This window comes from Ipomoea triloba, chromosome 4 (genome assembly GCF_003576645.1).
Source record: "Ipomoea triloba cultivar NCNSP0323 chromosome 4, ASM357664v1".
Lineage (NCBI taxonomy): Eukaryota > Viridiplantae > Streptophyta > Magnoliopsida > Solanales > Convolvulaceae > Ipomoea > Ipomoea triloba.
Genome location: NC_044919.1, coordinates 4,311,298 through 4,331,602, shown reverse-complemented (window position 1 = coordinate 4,331,602; position 20,305 = coordinate 4,311,298). Strand labels below are relative to the sequence as shown.

The window sequence follows — 20,305 nt, the reverse complement described above, 5'->3', positions numbered from 1 at the left end:
GAACCAAAAACAATGGCAGAAAGTAAAGATGATAAGATTTATGTGGTTCGACAATGTGCTTATGTTCACGGGAGCAAAGCTATTCTTTTATTAATTGTGATGGTAGAACATCCAATGTTACAGCATCATATTTATATGCAACCCTAAACAGAGCTACGTGAACTTCGCTACGCCCCGTTTTGTCCAACACCTATCACCCTCCAGTACATATGAAACATGCACAACATTGATGGTAGGGGGAATTTGGTAAAGCAATAACAGCGACCAAGGAAAACAAAGAACAATACTTTGGCATTAATATGAGTAGTCATATGAACTGTCAAAAGGAAAGTCTGCTATTTCTATCTATATTGCTGCTATGGTTCAGAGCATGTGTTGTGTTAGAAGTGAACTTCTATGATCAAACCCCAAAGTAAACCACGACAATCTCCACTTACGAAAAGACTCGACTTCGAAAGCTGACAATATATGCTTTTCAAGACCGGAAGCACTCTTTCTATATACACGAGAGCTTTGAGTGAGAGGAAGCAACCAAACGTGTCATTCTGTGGTGGAATTTGTGATGGCAGATGCCTCTTCTCCAACGCGTTCTGTTGTTGAAGTCTCGGTGATGGTCTTGATGGCTCCTTGGGGCGTTCCATAAAGGGTTGAGAGTATTTGTCTATGGCATTCGTCGCAGAAAAGGAAATACGAGAAGTGCCCCTCTTCTGGCAGTTTATGCACAAACGCGTTTGGTAGAATCCTGAAAACGTAATCAGTCATTGGTGGTGGGACGACGTGATCATCCATTCCCTGTTCAGCAGCCAGAAAGTCATCAAATTACTAAAATTGCTCGTGGCGTTAAAGGGAATTCATGCTATGAGAGTAAAAAATTCACAAACCTGCCAGATGTGAATTGGTCCGAGAAATCCTGTCAATTCACATTTTGGTTGGCCATAGATGAACTTTAGCCAGGGAAAAATACTGCTCGACTCGCATTTTTCTTTCACTTGTAAATCCCTTAGGCTGAAACCCCAACTCGACACTTGCAACACAGTTTCCTCGATAAATGGCTTAACGTTCCCCTGGCGGATAGACTCTTCTACATCCCGGTGCCAGAATTCTATGAAGGCCGGCTCCTCTGTTAGAGCTCTATCCTGAAAATGTGAATAGATGGAAAGACATTGTTTCTTAATCAAGAAGTAACACCAAGGATATCAAAATCACCGGAATACTATGTTGTTCTTTGTTGTCATTGTCACAACAGTGTAAAAATTACAACTGTTCATAATTATAGTCATACGGCACATACAAATGTATTTACATGATCTGGGATAAATCTTGACCAAGAAGGCCAATAGGTCGCTCCTACTGGGAGTGAACTTGTAACCTTGTAATTATCAAGTCTGGCTAACTTGGTCAAGGTTGCCCAGTGTAAAATCTAATGCATAGCCAAAGAGGCATTTCAACAAACAAATACTAAAATTTGTACAACATTGTATTGTTGCACAGCTGTTTAAGGAAAGAAACTGGTATTGTTTTGTCAAAGCAGACTACAGAGATGTAAATAGATGCTAACCTTTTCTCCCAGCGATATCGACAGCCATTTATCAATTCTACCATGCTTTCCAGATAGGAAGGTGCGGCGATACATGGAGCCAAGAAACATAGGAAACCTTCGTGCTAAACCATATATTAGTTTCCTTCTTCGCACCCACTTCTCCCAGGTTCCTGTCATCTCGTCTCGTGTCATGCTTGAATCATATGGATTGACTAGCGGGGCAAACATGGCAGCACCTGTAATTATACCAAACAAACATCATTAAGATTCAGCTGAAATCTTTCGTGTATGTTAATGAAAATGACAACCGGCTTACCAGCAATTCGATTGGGAATGTACTTCAGTGCAGCCCAAGCATGCATGGCTCCACTTGAATAACCGATAACCCAAAACTTCCCATTCACACCTACAGCATCTGCTAAAAACGCCATATCCAGAGCTGACGAGTTAAGATTCCTTTCGGGATGAGGGTTGCTCTCTCCAAAGCCAGGGAGATCGTAAGTTATCAAGCGAACACCAAACTCCTCCAGCAGCGACAACTTGACTCCCGGTATGCCTTTTCACATAAAAGCCAAATGAGTTGTTCGGTCGAATATCTCAGCAAAAATCTTGCATAAATCCTAATTCCTAGCCATTTTTAATAACGTTTCTACCTGCAAGCCTAGACGAGAGAAAACCATGAGGCATAATCAGCGAATATCGAGCTTTATCAGATGGAACCCCTAGCTCCTGATATGCCATGTATCTACCATCTGGAAGTAATATCCGGACAGCGCTAGGAGGATGGATGCATACTTTCTTCAGTTCTGAGCCTCGAGTATCCCGTGTGTTATTTACATTCAGCACTGCAAAGTTCTTACATTATTAGGTTAAGGATTCCAGAATGGCTAACACAGCAATCAATTAGTTCCTTAATATCTCAGAAATGGTATGTCAATATAGCCAAGATTCAGCAGCAGCAGCTACTTGTGTGACATCAGACACAACATTTTTCAAGTTTCATCAATCATGTATCATCAGAACCACTCGGAACAATCTTGAAACAACATATGTAAATTGTAATGATACTATAATAGGGGAATTATAGGGGAATGACTCAGGATCAAGCCTCACAACCACAACGTGCTAGATATGATAAGTTCCTTGGGGGCACGGGCCGCTAAGTCACTATTATTTATCCACCACTATCCTGTTCGACTAGGGTGTGGGTCCCGAGTTGGGAATTTCGCATTTTGTGGGCAAGAAATGTAAATTGCAAAAGAATTTGAAATGAATAAATCAAGGAAGTGGGAATACCGGCAAGGAAGAGGATGAAGACGAACAGAATCACCGACCAAGCGTGCACCGGATCCTTGTCCTCAGGCAAGTACTCGTTCACAAACCTCAATCTCTCCGAAACCTGGGACAAGGGACCTTTCGTTTTCCGCACAATGTAGGAATCCTCGGTCAACAAGCTCTGCTGCACCACGTCTTTGCACCCTCTCCCCAGCTCCATCAACAGCTCCCCCCACGCCTTGCCGAAACCCTTAATTTGCTCCTTCAAGCTCTCCGTCTCCTTCGCCGCCTCGCTCTCCTGGTACAAAAACGCCGCCGCCGCCGCCGATCTCTTCCCCTCGAATGCCGGCGTCGACACTCCGATAGCATCATCTTCGTCGTCATCACCGCCGGCGGCCGTGAATCTTATTCCGGTGTCGTCCATTAAGCTCGCCAGCTCGTCTCGCCAGGAGGTGGAGTCCATCACCTCCGCCATCTATGAATCTAAAACAAAAATGTAAATGTATCAAGGGAAAAATGTATGATGTAGTTGGAGATTAGAGTTGATCGTTAATGGAGAGCGAGTAGGGAGCATGGGTGCGGTGGAAAAGGGGGAAAGAGACGCAGAGCTGAGGTGTAAAGATTCGCCGGAATGTTAAAAGACATTCACTAGTGACTAGGATGCTAAGCTACTCTCACTAACTACATTTTTAACCCTTTATTTAAATGGTAAGTAATAACAGAAGAACGCAAGATTAAATCATGACAAGTCTAATGTAAAAGGTAGTAAGCTCATTCTTATCATTAAGAACTGATCCTCTCATCTAATAATCGTTGAGTACTCACCATGATTTACTCCTCTATTATCTTTTTGAATCAGTGTGGAGCACTGAGGACAATAAATTACTGTTCATTGACTTATTTGAAAATTATTCGAGTTCGATGGGATCATTGCTTGTTCTCAAATAGTTTATCCCATAAATATATAATAACAATACTATTTGACAATTGTTAGGAGATGTGAAACTATATGAGGTGATTTTTGGTTTAATCTTAAAGTTGAAATGAAGAGGAGATTTTGGGTTTGAGGAAGAGAATCAATTCTTCCCCAGGAGAAAGGAGTCAAAAGTAGATAAAATTATGAAGAAAGAAGAGTAATGCATACGCTTGTGTTTGTTTCTCTTTTTAATGGTGGATTCTTCTGAGCTTTTTCTCACAATCTCACTGATGAAACCGTCACTTCAGTAAAGCTGCCCATTGCTCCGACAAGAAACTTCGAATGATCATAATTAAACCTTAACCCATTCAAACTTGAATTATTATCAAACATCAAATTTTCTTCCAAATTTCTTAATTAAACTTAGAAATCTTTAGTAAAATTGCATGTAAAATGTTGTTGCACTGTTTTTCATGGGTCCACTGTATATATAAGTTAGAGTTTCTAACTTGGGATTCGGTTTTATTTTAAAATGTATGGAATATTGGAAATGGTGATTTTGGAAGGCATTGGGGCATTTTTGTTGCCGGTTTGGGGTTTCGGCGAGATGACGGTTTGTGGGAATTCGAGGTGAGGGGCGATGGGAATGATGTTAGCACGTGAGCATCCGAGCCATGCTGTCTGGAGGATTGGACCGTTTGCTGCTTGGTCGGTCTCACATGGGACCTATTCCAATAACAAAATGCTACTTCTTCTACCCATGTAAATTCCCTCTCTCCTTTTATATACATCAAACTCTATTACATTATAGTATCTGTTAATTTATACTTTTTCAATTTGCTGAAACACAAAAAGTTAATTCGCCTCCACTAAAGCTTAATTTCATCACCTTCCATATGGAAGAGTCACTACATGCCATTTGAGCACAAGGTGCTTGACCATGTAAATTTTCCTTATTTTTGCAGTTTTGAATTAATCACACAGTTAATTTGATAATTATAAAATTATATGCTTCACTTTTTATATGATTCCATTCAACTATAACTAATTTGAGAGTGACTGATTTTTCATAAAAGTGAGATCTCTACTACTAAATATATTTCAGGCATACTTAGCTTATATATGTTGCCACAAAAACTCTCAAAAATTAACATTTTCATATTTTGAAAACATTTCAATTCCTCTAACAAACTAATGAAAACTTCATAAAAAGTTTTGAATTCATTTCCTTTATATATTTTTTATATTTGTACTTTATAATAAAAACCTTTCCTCTCACAAATTTCACGTGTTTCAAGTCTTACTTTTTTATTTTTTCCATTTTCTTATTTTCTGTTTCTATACAAAGTACTTTGATTTTGGTGAATTTAATAGAATCACACGTTAAAGAGGAAGATCGACATACTTGGTAAACAAGGCCCAACAATATCACACATTTGGATGGAGAAGTAAGAAATTAAAGTTCGAGACCCTTCTCAGTTCTCTGTGGTTTTGGATCAATAGGCCCAGACTGTATTGTGATTTTTAATTTTAATTTCCATTCCAGTCCAATTTATGTTTTGAAATGGAGTAGAATTTAATGTTGTATTATTTAATGTGAGCTAATAAGTTGCAAGTGCATGCATGGCCTCAAAATGCTTGCTTTTAATTAATGATTCCTCTTTGATGATAGATGACAATTGGACTGACATAATTGCAGAATTAAAGAAAATAAGTTTATTTAAGGTTAATTTGCCACTTCTGTTTCCTTAGTGGATGTTTGCATAGTGGTGGGTAAGAATTAAGCTTTCTGTTTTCATGCATGATATGATCCATATGGATTGCTGGAATATTACTTTAATTTTCATCGTGACAAACTCATCACTTCAATGATACAAATATATATACAATGGAACATATATGGTTGCATATATGGCCCTGTTAATTTTGCAACTTATCCCTACTTTTAAATTAAAAGGGTTGCACTCCAATTTCGAGAGTTCTCACTTACCACTGTCCTGAAACCCAGCCATGATAGAGGACATAAATCAGAAGACGTGCATCAACTATCTATAGATTTTTCATTTTTCAAATGCATGTACTTGTATACTAGTGTCAATAATCGAGCATGCTCGGATTCCCTTTTTCCGGCCTTTTACAAGTCTAGCTAGTTTTTTATTTTCTGTCATCACCACTTATCATACATACAACTAGGGTTATTCCCCGCTTACTTTATATATATATATAGTTTGTGTTTACCCAATAATATTGTTTAACTTGACAATAAATCAACAAACAAACACGTGATATCCCATTACATATGTCATCGATCCTCGGTCACACAAAAACTCAACAAAACCGCAGCAGCCTACTAAGTCTCCATGGGGAAGAAAGTGCAATAGTGGAACTTGACTTTAGCTTGAAGCTAGCATTTAATCATTGAATTTGAATGGCAAGCTGGAGATGTCATTCTTCAGCCATTTCCAGCTAGGTCCACATATATGAAGAGATGAGAAACATTTTAATACAAAGCAATTAATTAATCTTCACTCAGAGCATACTTTCGAGTAGATGCTACAAACTTTCTCGTAAATCAAAAGTGAAATGTTTCGTTTTTGTTTTTGTGTTTTTCCTTTTTATTTTCCTCCCTCTAAAGCAGAAATCATAGTCTTATTTAATGAAATGAATGAAGTAAATATTAACTGCTACATTCTTGAAATAGAAACAGTGAGTAGTTGTCTAATAATTATGTAAGTTATGCTGGTCACAATGCATTATATTATCTTGTAATAGTACACACAGATTAAAGAAGATGAAGAAGAAGAAGAGGAGTTCATAGAATATATAATTGCCATATGCTGCTTTGATTATAAGCAAAGCTATGGCTATGCATTATTGGTCACATTGTCCTTCCTCTCTTTGATGTAATTTGACTTTATTATATATTATGTTGAAAAAATGAATAATATATTTAACGCGCATGGTGCAGTGTCCTATTCCAAATTAATAGTGCCACTAGCTGAGATCATGAATTGAAAAAAAAAAAAAAAAAAAAAAAAAAAAAAAAGAAAGAAAGAAAAGAAAAGAAAAGAACATAATACAATGATTTCAGGGAGTTAATAATAATGTGATATTATCTTCCTTTTATGCATAGAATTTAATTTAATGGATATATTGAACTCGATCCAAAAAGCAAGACTTGAGCCAAGAAGGCGCCGAGAGGAGCGGAGGCTAGCTGCGCTTCTGGGCTCGGATTACCATCCAGGTCGGCCGGTGTGGCGGTTGGGCAAAGACCATGTCTTGCGAAACACCTTATTCGTGCGAAGGTAGTTGGGGGAGACCAGGCCAATTTAAATAGGAGAAGCCTTCTCTTAGTGAGAACACATTATTTGTCTTATTATTATAACATCATTCATGTAATACACAAACTATTCAATCAACGAGCAATTACACTGCGATTCTTGTTCTTTCTTTACGTTATTTTCATTATTTCATTTTCATTCATTACTTGGAATTGATTGATTATATTCGGACCCCCTTTCAATTAGTCCCATTAGAGTTCTAGATATTATATTTTAGATATCCAATATGATAGTCTTGATGGGAAGAACTACTCTTTTAATTTGGGACCATTATTTTGGTATCCAACAACTAGTATTGTGTTTATTTATCTTATGCTTCACAACTTAAAATAAACACTAGAATGTATGCAGTGTGTGAATTTGATATCATTATTTATTCCATTCAAGACTAAAAATTATTGGTCATAGATATAGACTTTGTAATAAATGAAATCCATTCAAACATACAGGGAGTATTACTTTCTTGATGACAATTTCTCTTTGTATTTATGTTGAGTGGTTATTGTCTTGGCAACTTACTGAAAGGGAAGCATAGCCAATTAGGCACATGGTGGGAGGATTTGAAATCAATAAAAACACAAAAATAGTGAGAGAAATCCATTAATAACTCAACCCATCTTAACCAACCCTAGCCTAAATGGCGAATTAATCCATCAAAGAATAAACCACAGATTTGGGATATACTGATAGCTACCACCCAAGCTCAAAGAAAACTACTCATGTAAAATCATATCATTCGACACGGGTGACGACGACTTAAATGACCAAGCCTAACATCCTACCATCAAAACATGACGCTAACTGTTATGCAAGTATAAGGGAATAAAGTTGTATATTCACTACGAGCTATAACTTTATTTTGGTGTAGTAGTAAGCAGTAGATTCCATTTAAAGCATGTTGTGCAGTTGAGGTTGGCAAGGCTGCTTACCACACTATAACTGTAGTATTAAGCGCTTGATTGACATTCACCTTTTGAAAAGTCAATGTTTATGATGACTTTCACGCATCATCTTGACCAGAGTACAAATAATAGATACTCAATCAAATCCCACATATTATGTCTACCCTTTCAAAAGCCGATGTCCATGATGACTTGCATACATCATCATCCTCTTAACTAACAAGAATACCGATGAGATATACTGAAACGCAAAAAGAAAAATTAATTACAAAAGATAATTTCTTAAGTTTAAGTATCACTTCACAATTTATTTATGGGATATATATTAGGAACATGGACGACATTATTGAAGAGAATAACTATGGGGGACCCTTGCTGTAGGTACCATGGGAATCATCAGAAGCACGAAACCATGAATCTACAGCAAACAGCTATTTTACACATGTAATGTTTGGATACTTCTGACATTAAAGTTTGCAGATCCAGGCCAGTTAGGTCATTAGGTTGTGTGTCTCTGTGTAGGTATATATCCATCTCACCCTAACTAACTAACTAAGTGATTCTGATTATCTGTTATTTAGGTTTAAGTGCAGCCAATTTTGTCATCGTCAATTGGAAAATATGATGTATGATTGCAACATTTTTTTTTTTTAATAATAACATAGTACCTACTTGTTCATTGGTCAGAGGTCCTAATTGATGTTTTTCGAGAATTTAACTGCTAATATGTCGCATTCCAAATAGATTCGATCACTACGTGTTTAATTAGGGAACATCTGTGTCCCATTTTCTTGATTTGTTTTGAGATATTTTGTCATGTCCCTTTACGTACTGTTGTATATATAATATATACTTCTAATCATAAAAGAAGATATTTGAATGTGTGATCTCTCCCTCTCTAAAATATTACTCCGTAGTTAGTTTGTTCACATGAAATAGTTTTAGATGATTTGTGGATTACCACCCATTTGTACTTTTAAAATGATTTCAGCACTTACAACACATTATTTAATTTACTCCTTTGGGAGAAGGAGAAGAATGATATGCTGGAAGTCCTGAAAAGGTTGATCGATTGGTGGAACATGATTCTTGTACTAAAAAGTTACATTTAAGTATGTCGCATAGAGTCTTTACAGTGTGGTTTAATTTATCTCTATCGTGTGTAGTTTGTGAGTTATTACACATGGAATTTACTTAGTACACACCTTGGAATAGTAGCGGCATGCATGTTTTCTCATCTGATCACCCAAAGCTACAACCACTATCTAAGGATCGATATGACGATATGCATTAGATAACTTGTACAACTAGATCCAATCTCAAATTATTCTCTTTTTTTCAATCTCGTCTAAAAGATTAGTGTGATATATAATATATATATTTTAGAGTTTGACTTAATTCCATTTTGTATGATATATATATAATTATATTTTAGAGTTCGAATTAATTCAATGTTTTAATTTGTTTGGTGACAATCCACTTTTTGTCATTCTTTTTTCAAAATATTCATTTTTTGTCCTAGTATTATTATGACATGATCATTTTTTGTCATTCGTCAATAAAATCGTTGAAATATCGTTAAATACATGACTATTTTATTTATTTTTATATAAAGTGGGTTAACCCGCTATATATATATATATATATATATATATATATATATATATATATATATATATATTAAAATTTTAATTGAAAACCTAAATGTCCTTATATTTTACGAAATTTAAATAATTTTGTTGATGGATGACAAAAAATAGTCATTCTACAATAATACTATGACCAACGAAGGATGATTTAAAAAAAAATTAAAATTAAAATTTAAACGTCAACTATAAATTTAGGACTAGAAATGGTATTAACTCTTTAGAGTATATTATAATTAAATAGAAGACAAGACAAAGTCATGAAGAAACGAAACCATGGTCTATACTACATTACTACCTTCTAAAATAATAAATATATGTCCCTTCATTTATTAATATTTATTACAAGTATTTATATTACGAAGATCAGATACTCTCAAGTCTCAATATAAATACAAAGTAGCTAGAATATATTGGGACCAGTTAAAGGGTTTTTTGGCCTTCCTTCTCTACTCCCTCTTCTTCCCATATCTGCCCTAGACCTTCAAAATTGTACTAAGAGCAGTCACCAAACACTTTATAATATAGCCGATCATACACGGCCACACGGTTACATACCATCTGAGCACAAGATGCCTGGTGAAACCTTAAAGTTCTAAGTAAAGTTTTTGTTTTTTTGGGAAAAATTACAGTTTTATTAAGGTGTCCCTTAATAATTTAAAAATTTAAAGTGCACTATTAATATTAACATAATTTGTTAGTGGTGGACTAAAATTGCCACTTTACACATAATTAAATGAAAAATTTATATATAATAATAATAATTCATAGATCGAGTGTACAATATAGGTATAATTAATGGATTTAAGCATCATTTTCTCTCTCTTTTTTTTTAACTATAATTAGTTTGGTTTACTCGAATTATAAGCTATGATAAATTAGCTTTATTATAACATCAAAATATTTGAATAACTAATCAATAAAACTATCACAGTTGATGTCTATCAAAATATAAAACTATCCCACATAACTAAACAATATTAAATATAATTCAATCAAACAAATGGTTGTTGTATAATTATCAATAAATTATTAGAATTGACATCCATCATTAACAAATTACTAAAAATGTAAAACAACCAAACCAATTGATCTCACATTGTCACTCTAAAACCTTATTGATAAAAGTCAAGATTATCATTTATAGCATAATAATATAATAATATTAATAAATGTGGAACAATTTTAAAATGGTATTTTGGAACTTCTCCACCATGATTGTACCCCAAATGACAAATGGCACACAGTATTAGTGTGGACAAAAATTAAAAATAAATAAAAAATAATAATAAAAGAGGGGAAAATATTTAGAAATTCACAACCGCAACAGTTCAAGTGTTCAACTACACCTAAAATACAATACAATGCTCTCCCCTATACGGCTATACCTCACGCACCAACGGGTCCCACCATCACATTTCCAAACAAAAGGAAATAAAATTTTAATTAAAAAATTACATTCAAATCTTGAAAGTCTCCCGTCTACCCCTGTCGATATTTTAACGGTATATAGAATTCTATTTAAAAAAAGAAAACTATTAGCTCTATTTGATTAACTAATTAGGCATTTGGTGGGAGGAAATTATAATTTTATTATCATTTAATTTTTACTTTTTTTTTTTTGAAAACATTTAGTGTATGTTTACTAATTGGAAATTTTCTCCAGTTTTTTGAAAATTTAGAAAACAGAAAACACATTTACTAACACAGTTTTTCATTTTGAAAACAGGAAATAATTTTCTAATTTTCTGGAAAACTGAAACACTATTAAAAGCTGTTTTCTAAATGGAAAACAGAACCAGCTTCCATCTATTAGACTATATGTCACTATAATCGCATTCTCACCATTATCTACTTACATATTTATTCATTACTATGATTACATTCATTATCATCTTCTTTTACTTATCATCGTGTTCTATCTTTTCCACTTGCATTACTTATTTAAACATAACTTATTTGTTTATGCTTAAAATTACACATCATTCACATTATTAAAATTAAAAATTAAAATCTATACCACGTTTTATATTTTGATTGAACTCAATTTATTATTGGTTCATATATTTTTAATTATGTTATATCAGATACAAGTTTGGTCCAGATATCGGATATTGAAATTTCACATATATAATATTAGAATTCAAAATAAAAATTATATTATATACATGTCATTCAAATGAATATATCCAAATATATTTTAAATATTAGTTCAACAATATTAATATTATCTAAACTAAATTTTATGTGAACTTAATAGGTTATTGGTTCGAATATATTTTTATTTATGTTATATACATATATAAATTTGGTTCGGATATCAAATGTAAAATTTTTACATATTGGACTTAAAATTAAAATTTATATTTATTCTATTTAAACCAAATATATTTTAAAATATTTAAATATAAGGTCTAAAAATCACTCAAAATTAAACTTATTGTTAATTTTATAACGTTAATCTAAAAAAAAAAATTTGAAAAAAAAAATGTTAGTAAACAAATTTTCTAAGCAGAAAACAGATAATGAAACAGAAAATGAAAACTGAAAAATTGAAAAACAGAAAACATAAAACAGTTTTCTATTAGTAAACAAGCCCAAGTTTCACTTAACTTTGAAGATAAGTAAATTTTTTTTGTTTGATTAGAAAGAATTGTAATTCTTTTACTTTCATTGAATTAAAATCTGATACCTCTCGTCATTTTAATTTCATAGATTTTAAGAAGAAAAAAAAGATAATATTGTGACAAAATTATCCCTCTTTTATTTTTAAAACTAAAATTGATATATAACATCTTTTTATCGACCGTAGTGTCATGAACCGCACAATTTTGAAGTGCAAATAATACAACTTATTAAAGTTCACAGTAATTCGAGCTTTGAAGTGCAAATAAATTGTGTTAAAGTGCAAACAACAATTTCATAGAGTGCATCTAAGTGCAAAAAACATGTATTAAAAGTGCAATAATATAATATACACTAAATAACAATATTAAGTGTTCATAACGTTATCATTAGTTGCACAAATGTGAAAATGTAAATTATTTGCACTATTAAGTGAAAATGGTGGCACTTTTAAATGATTTTACTTGCACACTTGTATTAGTTACTTGCACTTTTAACACATGTTATTTGCACCAATGTTCTAGTTATGTACAAAAATGTCACTATGTTTTTTTTTTTAATTACATTTGACATGTTAGAGTTAAACAAATGGACGACTGTGATTGGTTTTCGTTCATTTCCTGGGTGCACATTCTCGCTTGAATGTGCCCATATATGTATATCAACAGTCTGTCCAGGGCCGGCGCACAGGGGCCCCAATTTTTGGGGGCCCCTATTTAAAAAAATTAATAAAATTGTATATATAGTTTATGCGCCGCAAGTCCGCAACATAACAAGCCAAATCTGTTTTCAAAAAAAAAAACCCAAATCCCACAAGAAGTCAAATCCCACAAATATTAGGTAATCTTATTCCTTATTATGTGCAAGCAATTCTATGTATTTATATATACAATATATAAATAAATAGTATTAGGCATCCTTTTTCCTAGTTTCTTTTTACGCCATTACTTCTATTAGGCAACCCTTTTCCTTCACCCTATGTATTTATATTATGTATACAATATATAAATATTAGATTATTAGCTTGATTCCATTAACATTAAGCATTAGTCATTACCTAAATTGTTCATTAATGCTTATTTACACAAATCTCACAAATAAACTATATCACATACGAGTGAGAGGACAGATTCGATAGAATTGAAGAATTCTTTTTGATCGTACAAAGTCATAAATTTTCAAGTTTTTCAATTTTCTTAACAGGTAATTAAAATTACTAAATATTTCACAATTTTTGTTTATTGTTTTATTTACATGACTTAATGATTCTTATTTTAGAATAATATATTCAAAAATTTGTTTCTTGATTAATTATTTGTTCATAGAGTTTCTAAATAAATTTTTATTTTTTCTTTAGGGTTTTATAATTGTCTTAGAAAGAAAAGAATAATTGAGCAACTAACTCAATCTCAAAAGAGAGCTCTTGAAAAATTCATTACAAAAGAAACTCAAATAGATGTGCACAAAGATGATAAGAAAAAATTGTTAGATGTTAATCTTCATATAGAAGATCAAAATGATTGTGAGATTGGAAAAAATTTAAATGATAGTGTGCACAACGATAGGTATCGTTGTGATAATGAAAATAATAAGAATACTGATAGTTGTTTAGATGATGGTGGTCACAATGATAAACCAAATGATTCGTTTTTATTTGACATATGATCCAAGAAATTAAGATGTTCGATTCTAGATGAATAGATATTCTTGTGAAAGATGGTCCTAAAAAAGATTTATAAAAATAAAGGTCTTAAAGATAAAATTTTCTAGAAGATTTTCCTCAGCATTTTTTTATACAATATTTATATTTTGAATTTTTGAAACAATTTTTTGAACAACTATTATTATTATTATTATTATTATTATTATTATTATTTTGTGAATGGGAAGGAACTCGGAGGTCCCACAGATTAGTGATGTCTACTAGAAGCAATGTGCTGAGAGTCGCAGGTCAACAGGTCCTGAATCCCATCTATCTAGAGGGGCCCAATTTAAAATATTATTACATAACTATTATTTATATATACAAATTATTTGAAAAAAGGGGCCCAATTTAAAATATTGCACAGGACCCCATATTTTATTGGGACGACCATATATATCAAGAATTCAACTTGACATATCGTGATAGAAATACGTTTTTAATAAAATTTTTCATCAATTAGACCAATAATTTGAGTGCTAACCTCATATTTACTAATCATTAATCAAATAAATTTGTATTTCTTAATTTATTTCTTTTACATTTTAAAATAATGTGTAAATTCAATCTTTTATAATTAATAATACATTTAATGTGATTTTAAATATATTAATTTTTTATATATTATTAGATTAAATTAAATATTATAAAAATTAATATAAAAATTAAATAAGCTTTAAGTTTCTTCAAAGAATTCAACTTTAAATTTGTGAAACAGTATACGAATCTAGTTTTCTATAAAATTGCTTGATTTTATATGTTTAATTTTAGTGAATGTTTGATCATTTCATCGATCTTTATTGTAAATGTTTCGATTTATGATTAATGAATTAGCTTATTTATTTGTAAACAAAAAAAAAAAGAAAGTATTTGGAGTACATTAAAATCAAAATTTTAAAAAATATGGGGGAGGTTCTTTAAAAAAAATATATATGGGGGAGGGGTTTGAATAAGCGCGTGCATCACGAGGAGCGTGGGAATTAAAACTCAAATACACGAGTAACTCCTTTACCTGCTCTGCTTCTCTCTCTCTTCTTACAGAGAAAGAGACTTGGGAACTGCGCAGCGTTGTAGGCAGCCAGGCAGCTACTTCCTCACTCCACTCTCCACCTCTTCCATCACCCCTTCTCATCCGGTAACCTTAGGGTTTCTTCTTATCTTCTTCTTCTTCCATTTCTTGGACCCTGTGGTGGGACTTTTCCTTCTCATTTTCATTTTTTTTTTTCTGGGAAAGTTTTCAGCTGCCATTTTCAAGTGTAAAAGCTATCGACTTTAACTCTACTGAGATCTTTCCGGTAGGCCCATCTTGCTTTCTGGTTAAATAAGCGTTAATAACGTGATTCTTTTTGTTGTTTTTTTGGCGGTTCTGTAAGTACTGTGCTTTTAGTTGAAGACAGCATGGATTTGTTCTGTGGGTTGGTTTGGATCGGTTTTTGAGGAGACAAGGACTTGTTTTTACAATGTGGGTTTGTGTTTAGGCTTCAAAGGTTTAGTCTTCGTGGCTTTGGGTTTTACTAAGCTGAGTGCATATATCTGTAGCATAGGCACCTGAAGAGTTTGGTATTTCCCTCCTTAGATCTGTGTATTTAAGCCCAAAAGGATGAAAATGAGATATAACTCCAAACTAGAGCTGGATTTTTTTTTAAAAAAATGTATAATACCCAAAATGAGTTTTATTCTTGAAAACTGTAATAGAAATATGAAAGGTGTATCCTAAGGTCTTATTTCTGTGGTGGATTTGCTCTCTTCTTGCAACCGCTTGATATATTGCTGTCACAGTTGTTTTGGGTGGTTTGGTTGTTCAAGTGTTTTTGGTCTTTTTGCTAACTGAAAAAAGGGGGGAAGAAAAAGGTCCAGTTTGTAGTAAGAAAACTGTGGAGTAAGAAAGATCTATGTTAAGGAATCTCTTTTATACACTGATATCATAAAGTATGGGTAGCAAGATTATTAATGGGGCAACCTTGAAATGTAAGGTTAAGGTGGGTTATAGTTATCATTTTACTTTTTTCCAAGTAATGTTGTCCCAAAGTGTTGTGCACTGTAGGCTGACTGGCTGGCTGAGAAGTGAAAAGTAAGAAAAAGAAAAAAACAGAAAGGATATAAATGGGTTACATAATGATATACTCCATATTTAGTATTCCTTTTGCTTTCTCTATGCATTTTTTTGTCTGTTTCTTCCTCATGCTGTTGTAGGCTTGGTTGGTGGGTGTGGAGGTGGTTTCTATGGAGTTTCCTTGAAGCAATATTGTAGTTTGTTTGTTTGTTTAGTATGGTTTTCATTATGTATGTGGATTAAAGCGTGCAGAACCCTCATTACCCATTTCGTTGTCTTTTATGCAAGTTTGTAGATTTCATATAGTATTATAAGTGGCCTAAGACAAGGCTTCCTGTGAACTATTTCAGTTGCAGTGCTACAGGTAGACTCTTGAAACAAACACTTCCTTCCCGACGTATTCTTCCTGTTAAAAATGCAAACACCAAAAGCAAGGTACTTGTATGGTTTCAAGTTTTCAACTATGCCCTTAACTCTGTTGCGTTTCCTTTAAATATTTTACTTGCTTCTCGACCTACTATAATTGTGTGAATTGAATTGGTTACTGATGGTTTAGGTTTGCTTAAATTCCTTTGTAAGTACTAAGTAGCTTCTGCAATAGTTTGTGTTCATCATTTGATTCACAGTTCTTTTGTATTTGAGGTGCGATAATTATCTCCAGTAATATACAGAAATGAGGATTATCTTGCTGAATTGTGTTCGCTTGATCGGAAATTATTTGAAAATAAGAAAGGCAAAAGGAAAAATGATTTTACACAGTGACCATAGTTTGGTCAAAACAGTTGCAAACTTGCAATTTTATTTATGTATGCATACCAGACACAGTTAAGGCTTATAGGGTGGAATCTAAAAGAAAATTGTGACTTGAATTTTTTCATGTTTGAGTATATGCTTGTTTAGTGTTATGTTACAACTATGAATCCTTGAAATGCAACCACGTGGAGATTCACATTCACGGGTTTATTCTAAAAGATTTAAGTACAGTAGATCAGAAGATGGTCGAGATTGTTTTCTTACGTTCCAATGTGTATTTGGTGCTTCAGAACTACTGTGGAGGTGCCACAAAGGACATCTCCGGCTACACCTAGGACAGCTCGGAAGCTGAGAACGAGCACAGATTCTGATTCTGTCTCATCTCCAAATCCAGCAAGCCGGACGCCAAAGGATAGGAGTCCAAAAGTTGTTGATCGTCGATCCCCACGAAGTCCCGCAACTGAGGTAGTCAAGTGCTGTGTTAGCTTGATACATTACATGTCTGACCGACTCTTGTTTGAAGTTTAATTTGTCGGGTATCCTACAATGATTTTAGGAATGACAGATGCATATATACTGTGTGTGTATGTTGTTCTTTTAAAACTGTTGTCTAGATGTACGTGTGCTCTAAGGTTACGGGAATCTTAGTAGATTCCATCAGATAGGAAATGTCTTGGCTTTTAAAAGCTATACACTACTTTCAATTTTCAAATCATTCTTGTACAAAGAATCACGGTTCACTTTCAGCCCTTTAACATCAATGGCTCATTGATGTCTTCTGGTATCACTTTGTTTTCATTGCTGTCTTCTGGTATCACTTCTTTTTTAACAAGTTGGCATTTGCTATATAAGCGTTTTAATCTTGAAGGAATCTTGTAAGTTATAAGGAGGCTATTCTCTTGAATGTTGTAATTTCAACTAGGTAAAGTATAGACCATATATAAGTTCGATCTTCCTCTCTGGATTGAAGATAATGCTTTGCAATTATGTAGATTTGCATGTTATGTTTCTCCATGATCTCTTCCTATATGAAACTTTGCACATAATTCTTTATTTTGTGGAATCCAGAAGAAACGTCCTGCCAAAGTCAGCGAGTTAGAGGCTCGGGTTGCTCAACTTGTGGAGGAACTGAAGACGGCAAAGGACCAGTTAACCTCTTCCGAAGCGCTGAAGAAGAAGGCTAATCTTGAGATGGAAGAGACTAAGAAGCAGCTTGCAGCCATGTCGGAGAAGGTTGAGGAGTCTCAGAAGCAGCTGCTCGAACTTTCAGATTCCGAGGATGCTCGAGTCCAAGAGCTGCGCAAGATTTCGCAGGATCGTGACCGAGCCTGGCAATCCGAGCTCGAGGCTGTCCAGAAACAGCATGAATTAGACTCGACTGCCCTGTCTTCCGCCCAGAGTGAAATCCAGAAGCTTAAAATTCAGCTCGACAGGGTTGCTGAATCCGAAGCCGCCCAAGCTAGGTGTGCTGAATCAGCACATGGCGAGATTCAGGGCTTAAGAATCGAACTTGCAGAAACCCTTTCACTGATCGAGAAGTTGAAAAGCCAGTTAAATGATTCTAAAGTCTCTGAAGCTCAAGCACTGGAAGAGTTCAGTAAAGCTCAAATGCAACTGGAAGTAGCGAGAATGACTGAGGAGACTCTTCGTCTTGATTGTCTTAAAGTCACGGGAGCATGCCAATCCATGGCAATGGAATTGGAGCAATCAAAGAACCGAGTGAGTTCTCTCGAGGAGCTTGTTGGAAAACTGCAGTCTGATCTGGGAAAAAGCCGTATCAGTCAAGTTGATTCTCTGGACGTTGAAAAAGGAAACAACGAGGAAGCTAGTGGTCTCAAAACCGAGCTCAACACTTTGGAAGCCGAGGCAAATCAACTAAGAGCTGCACTGGAAGAGGCCGAGAGAAGGAATCAGGAAGAATACATTCAGAGCACGTTGCAGATCAGGAGTGCCTATGAACTAATGGAGCGCACAAAATCTGAATCGTTTCAGAAGGAGACAGAACTGGAGGCAAAGCTAAAGATGGCAAGAGCTGATGTTGAAGCTCTACAGGAAAAACTGATGGAAAAGGAGGCTAAATTGCAGATCATTTCAACAAATGAGAACAAGCAGGTGAATTTGCAAATTGATTCCCCACTGGCGAATAAAAGAGAATCTGAACTTGAAGCTGAATTGAAAAAATCCGAGTCTCTTTTAGCAGATTTGGAGGCTAGTTTGTCAGCCAAAGAAACCGAGTTGCAAAGTATTACTCAGGAGAACGAAACACTGAAGTCTGAAATCAAGAAGAGGGACGAAGAGGGTAACAAAGTGAACGAGGAGTCTGCTGCTTTAGTAGAAACCGCAAAAGCTGCAGAACGAGAAGCCCTGATGAAGCTCGGGTATCTGACAGAGGAAGCCGATAAAAGCAGCAGAAAGGCAGCACGCGTTACTGAGCAGCTCGATGCAGCACAGGCTACGAATTCTGAACTGGAAACCGAGCTGAGAAAGCTGAAAGTGCAGTCCGATCAGTGGAGGAAAGCTGCCGAGGCAGCAGCAGCCATGCTCACAACCGGTAACAATGGGAAATTTGTCGGGAGGACAGGCTCAATGGACTACCACACCATTGGCGGGAAGCTAGGCTCTCCGTTCTCCGAAGACATGGAAGACGACTCCCCCAAGAAGAAGAACGGCAGTGTGCTAAAGAAGATCGGTGTGCTGTTGAAAAAGGGCCAGAAATAGACGAAACGTTTTGCAGGTAGCCTTAAAATCTCTCGATTTACAATCTGTTTGAAACGATTTCTTCCATTATGCGTCTATAATTCCCTTGTTTTAACAGGTGAATATATATAACCAGTGTTTTGATGTCCATTCTTAACAGGTGGTGCTTTCTGGAATAAACATATTAGCAGACTTTTGTATAGCTATTACTATTATGTGGGCATTGTAGCAGATAGTTGGAGGTGTAGCATTGTTCCCTGCATTTTTATGTGTTTATTATGTTAATTGGCCAACAGTTTGGTCTGCCCTGTATCATCACTTCCCAGCAGCACTGTATTTTAACAATCTCAAGTAATTTGATGCTATGACTGATCTGTGAATTTCAAGTCTCTGTACTTTTGTCATTTGGCAAATCTATACATGTAACTGGAATTATGTGAACTATCCATTGGAGCCTATTATGATGGTGTTTTTTTTTTTTTTTTTTTCCTTCTTCTTCGAGTGATAGAGAGAAATCTTTACTCTTAGGTCACTAGTCGAGGATGTTTATTGTATAAACTTAAAAGAATGCGATAGTGTGAGGTTCGAATCTCATTGAATACATGTATGTAAAAAATGTTTAAGGATGATGGAAGGTTTAGATTATTCCTCGTGTGCACATGAAGATTAGGATTTGACCAGTCGGCTGATTGCGCATTCACGATTTACTTCCGCAATGACTCTCAGATCAAGATCAATCATTATTACATGGACCTTTGTTCAAACAGCCGTATGGATCATAAATAAAAAAAAAAAGTACATTTTTAATAAACTAAAAGTTTATTATTTTTGTATGTAAAATATATTATTTTATAT

The 20,305-nt window shown here is 34.4% G+C and overlaps 2 protein-coding genes across 6 annotated transcripts; one reads left to right on the top strand and one right to left on the bottom strand.

The window, feature by feature from the left end:
- Positions 1–70: 70 nt before the first annotated feature.
- LOC116016505 lies at positions 71–3,442 on the bottom strand. Its single transcript, XM_031256806.1, has 6 exons — positions 2,837–3,442; positions 2,194–2,385; positions 1,857–2,096; positions 1,559–1,776; positions 882–1,136; positions 71–792 (listed from the first exon to the last, which is right to left on the bottom strand). The coding sequence occupies exons 1-6, from the start codon at positions 3,288–3,290 to the stop codon at positions 541–543; spliced, it is 1,611 nt and encodes a 536-aa protein (XP_031112666.1). The 5' UTR covers positions 3,291–3,442; the 3' UTR covers positions 71–540.
- Positions 3,443–14,951: 11,509 nt separating this feature from the next.
- LOC116014802 (interactor of constitutive active ROPs 2, chloroplastic) lies at positions 14,952–19,894 on the top strand. Of its 5 annotated transcripts, none has more exons than XM_031254753.1 (6): positions 14,952–15,082; positions 15,182–15,242; positions 16,357–16,435; positions 17,044–17,218; positions 17,822–19,487; positions 19,611–19,894. In XM_031254753.1, exons 3-5 carry the CDS (start codon positions 16,416–16,418, stop codon positions 19,469–19,471), a joined length of 1,845 nt encoding a protein of 614 aa, XP_031110613.1. In that variant the 5' UTR covers positions 14,952–15,082; positions 15,182–15,242; positions 16,357–16,415; the 3' UTR covers positions 19,472–19,487; positions 19,611–19,894. The 5 variants fall into 5 exon arrangements, with proteins under 5 accessions (XP_031110613.1, XP_031110611.1, XP_031110614.1 ...); XM_031254751.1 differs by having other exon boundaries at positions 16,351–16,435; XM_031254754.1 differs by having other exon boundaries at positions 14,955–15,082; positions 15,189–15,242.
- Positions 19,895–20,305: the final 411 nt, after the last annotated feature.